The sequence below is a fragment of the Callorhinus ursinus genome, unplaced genomic scaffold (genome assembly GCF_003265705.2).
Source record: "Callorhinus ursinus isolate GAN/ISIS: 27379988/994484 unplaced genomic scaffold, GSC_fseal_2.0 scaffold41, whole genome shotgun sequence".
Classification (NCBI taxonomy): Eukaryota; Metazoa; Chordata; class Mammalia; order Carnivora; family Otariidae; genus Callorhinus; species Callorhinus ursinus.
Genome location: NW_027397103.1, coordinates 9,336,409 through 9,342,408, shown reverse-complemented (window position 1 = coordinate 9,342,408; position 6,000 = coordinate 9,336,409). Strand labels below are relative to the sequence as shown.

General features: G+C 42.3%; 1 protein-coding gene across 4 annotated transcripts in view; it reads right to left on the bottom strand.

Annotated features, from left to right (window-relative positions):
• Positions 1-6,000, bottom strand: part of BRAP (BRCA1 associated protein) — a 91,780-nt gene that overhangs the window by 3,932 nt on the left and 81,848 nt on the right. For all 4 annotated transcript variants that reach the window (XM_073881112.1, XM_025889680.2, XM_025889681.2 and 1 more), the window contains one exon: positions 918-1,021. In XM_073881112.1, coding sequence (XP_073737213.1) covers positions 918-1,021 — 104 coding nt within the window. The remainder of the gene's footprint in view (positions 1-917; positions 1,022-6,000) is intronic.

Genomic DNA, 6,000 nt, shown 5'->3' with positions numbered 1-6,000 from the left:
AAAAAAAAAAAAACTATTAAAATAACCCCTACTTTTAGGGCACCTGGGTGGCTCAGTTGGTTAAGCTACTGCCTTCGGCTCAGGTCATGATCCTAGAGTCCCAGGATCGAGTCCCGCATCGGGCTCCCTGCTCGGCAGGGAGCCTGTCTCTCCCTCTGACCCTCTCTCCTCTCATGCTCTCTCTAATAAATAAATAAAATATTAAAAAAAAAAAACCCTACTTTTGAATAAGGGGAAAACAGGTGAAGGGTAAATGGGAACTCTCTGCACTATCTTGGTAGCCTCTGTAAATCTGAATTTCTACCAGAATAAAGGTTTATTAAAAAACAAAACAACTTTTAAAGCTATCCTCCTTAAATTTATTTTTTATCTGTTTGTCCGGAAGTAAAAAAATCAGTTATTTTTGTGAGTATACTTAAACTAGAAAGTAATTTCAATCAGCAGCAACTACCTTCCCCTAACAGTAGTAGAGTACGTCCTTGCCACGCTGTTTTTGAGCTTTTCGCACCATATTCAACAAGTTTGGCCTTTAATTCCTGTCTAAGACCAGAGTACACACCATCTCCGCCTTAGACAGTTGCTCTGCTGAGAGTTCTCAGCCACATGGCTCAGAGAAGCTGCAGCTCTGAGCACAAGGCAGTTGCTTTCTAGAGGCAAAAATAAAAGATATTTGCACATACAATAATCAAAGACGTCAGGGGAGAGTGCTGCATTCCACATGGCATCCACCTGGCATGAAACGCTACAGTTTTTAATAAACGGAAAGTCACAATAAGTTTGCTCCATATATAGGGAGACCCCTGAAAACCCAGCGATAAGACACATTTGGAACGTGTTTCCACCGGAGTGGAGGAGATTACCTGTTTATGAGCCTGTTACAATGAAAAAGCTAATTAAAAGAGACGAATTACACCTACTTTCTTTCCACAGACTGCTTTTCTTTTAGGAGATCATTTAATCTGTGCTCCAGATTATCACATTTCTCAATTGTTTCTTTAAATTTGGTCTTCATGTTGTTAATCTAGAAGAGCAAACAGAGGTCAGTTTCACTTCACAGAAGTATAGTTGTGTGTTCTCTGGGGCTAACTTGAACAGTTTCTTCAGTCACCTGTCTATAACTTTTGACAAACCAAACTAAGAAAAAGTGAGATGATCATTTGAAAGAATTTCTATAACGGAAATAAACATCCTGAGAAATCCTTTCTCCCCTCCTTACTGTTTATCTATAACAGAGTGATCAGGAGCAGCTGAATGTCAAGCGAAAGACTCAAAAGTGAAGGAAGAGCTTCAGGCAGCCGAGCAGGAGACGGTCTGTCAGAGTCCAGACCAGAGCCTCCTCTTCTTAATTCATTTTTTTTTCCTCCTGAGATCACATTCCAAAAATTACTATCCAAATAATCTAACAGGGGCGCCTGGGTGACTCAGATTGTTAAGCATCTGCCTTCGGCTCAGGTCACGATCCCAGGGTCCTGGGATCAAGTCCCACGTCTGGCTCCTGGCTTGCCTGGGAGCCTGCTTCTCCCTCTTCCCTGCTCATGCTCTCTATCTCTCTGTCTCAAATGAATAAATAAAACCTTTAAAAAAAACAAATAATCTAACAAACTAATTTAATCCAAGAAAATGGTGATAACTGATTTTAACTGTTCGGGTGCCCCCCCGCAACTCTTTATTAATTTTCTCATGTACCACAAAGCCACATGGAACATAAGCAGTTCTTGTTTCGAGTTAATTTGTAAGTGTAATATAGAGAGAACGAGTTCATGTCACATTGTCTTAGCAACTGAAGAGAATTTTAAAATTCTGGTGTATTCTGTGTCAGAAACCAAGAGACTTTTGAAGTCTAGCTAAGTAGATGCTGGATTCACCCAGGTGTGACAATCTACACAACTGAGAAATGCCTCAGCCCTACTGGGGTAAGGACACAGGGCGAAGATTAGATGGGAAGGAGAAGTAGTGAGGCTGGGTGGATCATGAGGCAGTAATAACACGAACTGAAAGGGACTGAGAATTTAAATTCTATGGCCCACATACCAGCCAGGTGTTTTGTAAGCAGTATCTCCTTTGTATCTTATAAGAAGCCGGAGACTTCGATGTGGCAACCTTTTACAGAAACAGGCTTATAGAAAGGTGAGGCAATCTGCCCAAGGTCACCCAACTAGAGCATGGTGGGTCCAGGACTGGACACCAAATCTGGATGCAGAGCCAAGTTCTAAACCTCCCTGTACTACACTGCAGGTCACAGCTGTACAGCAAAGGAAAAATGACCCTTGGCACATATAAACTCTTAGCATTGTCCATCATGTTAGAAAAAAGGCCACTGCTTTTCATACTTTCTTTTAAAAACTTGCCACATGGCCTACCTAACAGATTTCTAACAGCACTGTTTTGTTTTTTAATAATAAGAAAATAACTGTAGAAATTAACTTTATAGCCAACTTCTCTTAAGTTGGAAGAACACGCAATTGGAAGAAGATTCCTCTATGTCATGAAAATAAAAATAGCTTAAAAACTGCTCTAGGGGCGCCTGGGTGGCTCAGTCGTTAAGCGTCTGCCTTTGGCTCAGGTCATGATCTCAGGGTCCTGGAATCGAGCCCCGCATCGGGCTCCCTGCTCGGCGGGAAGCCTGCTTCTCCCTCTCCCACTTCCCCTGCTTGTGTTCCCTCTCTCGCTGTGTCTCTCTCTGTCAAATAAATAAAATCTTAAAAAAAAAAAAAAACCTGCTCTAATTTGGGGTGCCTGAGGTGGCTCCGTCAGTTGGGCGTCTGCCTTCGGCTCAGGTCATGATTCCAGTGTCCTGGGATCCAGCCCTGTATTGGGCTCCCTGCTCAGTGAGAAGCCTGCTTCTCCCTCTCTCTCTGCCCCTCCCCCTGTCTGTGCTTGCTTTCTCTCACTGTCAAATAAATAAATAAATTCTTTAAAAATTTTTAAAAAATTGCTCTGGTATTAATTTCCTCCCCAATACTGTTTTAAAATAAAAGACCAGGGGTGCCAGGGTGGCTCAGTCATTAAGCGTCTGCCTTCAGCTCAGGTCATGATCCCAGAGTCCTGGGATCGAGCCCTGCATCGTGCTCCGTGGGAAGCCTGCTTCTCCCTCTCCCACTCCCCCTGCTTGTGTTCCCTCTCTCACTGTGTCTCTGTCTGTCAAATAAAATCTTTAAATAAATAAATAAAAATAAAATAAAATAAAAGACCATTAGTTCCTTTGTACATTTTCTCCTAAACTGACTTCTGTTAGTTTAGGGAAATTGGAAAGGACAAAAATGACTATCAAAAGGAACCAAACTGTATATGTTTTGCTCACTGAAGATACTTAGGCCAAATGCATTTAAATCAAGATGAAAACCAAGTAACCCCAAAAAGCTCTTTACAATTGCTATACACAAATGTTACAATGGTTTAAATCAGTGCTTTTTAAAACCCTTCTATGAGCCCACAATAAGAAACATTCAATATAAGTATACACACACAACTGACGCCAAGAGCTTCACAAAACAATATTAAATATGGCAATGTGCTGATATTTTATACCCATCCTATCCTGTTTCATAAAAATGTCAGCTGCACTCTATCAAACTCATTTCACAATCCACAGCTAGAAAAATACTGATTTACATGGAGCTCCAGGTCCAATGAGAAAAGACGGATCTTTAGGGGAATTCACTTGTCCTGACTGCCTGCTCTATGTTCTTTCTACAAAGCCCCACTAAAACAAGAACCTTCGAGTGGGCATGAGCGTCTAGAACAGACTCTCACATGCTATAGTAATCGCACTACCTAAGGCATGGTGGTGGGTAGTGGCAGGAATGGTATTGTAACAAGTCCACAATGAGGCCCATGACCAAGAATCTCTGTCAGTGAAACCCATGGTCTATTACTGTTTCTCCCTGCACATGGTCTCCTGCTGGCGGTGCCAATGGACAGAGGACTGATCAAAAGGAGGACAGTGGCAGGAACAAAAAGCCTGCATCATCCATTAACTTATGGAAAAGCAACATTTGATATTAGAAAACAAAACATCCTTTTCAAGCCCTTCCAGCTTTTATGCAGGGCTGCGCTTGCCTCCATCTTACCCCTACATAAAAGGAAACACAAATTTCAGTGTTTAGCTTTCCTGCCCCTTGACTTACTTTTCATGGGTATTTGTTAGGGAATGCAGTTAATCCTAAAGAATCTTAAAAGGCGGAGAGGACCCTAAGCTTAGCTCTCAAGGGTCTGCATGAAGCACTTTAGGTATAACCCCTGTGCAAAAGCCCATTACTGAGGCTGCGCAGAGTTGCCAATGTTCCTCCCTGGGACTTCATAACTTGACACCAAGTGGCAGCGACTCGTGCTCTGCCTCCTGAGTGCTGTCGGAGGCACGTCCTTCCCATATGTACTCCAATCAAGCCCTATGCAGAACTAGTCCACCAAGTGACCCTGAGTGCCTCTGGAAAGGCACTTTCATCACTTGGAACATTCTTGTATCAACTACATCAAGAACTTTTAACTAAAGATCATGTTAAAGCTGGTGTTAAGCCTTAATTTTAGAGGCCTGATTTCTCCTCATTTGTAGGCATATCCAGAAACTGGGGCAAAAGGGCCTGGCCAATGTGTAAGCCTGACCCTGCTTAATTCCAGGGTAATCCTAGCTACTGCACAGATGAGACCCAAGCCTGGCTCTGCAGTCCTTATCTGAAGGTCTAGTTATTGCCGGGGACGGGACTCACAAAGTTACTAAAATAATCATTAACAAAAATTTTAAAGCCTGTATTTAATACTAAGAGGATCAGTGAATTATGAACACTGTCCCTAGAACCTGAGAAAGGTTCTTGGAGCTCCCATTATACACGAACCCTCGGGAGCTCACTAGTTTCCAGACTCTCTACTTTGGAACTGGCAGGGTTCCTTCAAGTGCTGGAGATAATGGGAAAAGCAAGCAAATGAAGCTCTGTGCCCTCCATCTGGGTTTCCATCAAAATCACAACACTTTTCTCTTTCACCTGTTGGAGTAGTGAATTGGCATCTTCTTTAAAGTATTTTGTTAAAATCCAAAAACCTCGGGGCGCCTGAGTGGCTCAGTTGTTAAGCGTCTGCCTTCGGCTCAGGTCATGATCCCAGGGTCCTAGGATCTAGCCCCGCATCACGCTCCCTGCTCGGCAGGAAGCCTGCTTCTCCCTCTCCCACTCCCCTGCTTGTGTTCCCTCTCTCACTGTGTCTCTCTCTGCCAGATAAATAAATAAAATCTTAAAAAAAAAAATCCAAAAACCTCTGCCCTAGATAAATAAGGAACCACGGGAATCACTGAAGCTCTAGCACTTCTGCCTTCGTTTCTTTTCTGTGATTTCGAAGAGCTCGGCACCATCTTGCTGCTGCAGAAGCCCACACATAGCTCCTCAAAGCAGCTGTTCCCAAGCTGACAAACCAACTGGCTGACTCAAATTACAGGCCCTCCTGTACATACTTCTATTTTTTTAATGGAATTGCACAAGGCACTAAAAAACCTGATCGAAATTAACAAACAAATCTCCCCCCAATCAAAAATACCAAAATACTCAAGTCTTTAAATCCAAGTTTTCTTTTTTTAGGGTATATAGCAGATATTTCATTTCTTCCTCATATATTTAGTGTAATATTGAGCTCAGCATACAATTTTAATCCACTCATCTTGATTTACTGACCCTAGGTGAGAATATATGTTGGTTTCCCTCCCCTTCTTAAATAATGCTCAGTTGGCTGCATTTGCAACAGCATATTTTAGTCTCTTCCTTCTCCTCTTTTTGACTAATTTCATTCTTATTGTGGTCTAGAATTTCTTGTTGCCTGATACTGCCATCAGGGGCTAAGTCTGTAATATAATGATGATTCATGTTTTTAACCACTTCTCTCTGGAATTCTGATCTAAAGTTAGATTACTGGGGTGAACCAACTGATTCCAAATTCTTGTTTTCTTTCTTCTCTCTGCACACCGCACGCCCCCCGCCCCGGCTTTACTGAGATATAACTGACGTATAACAAAGATTT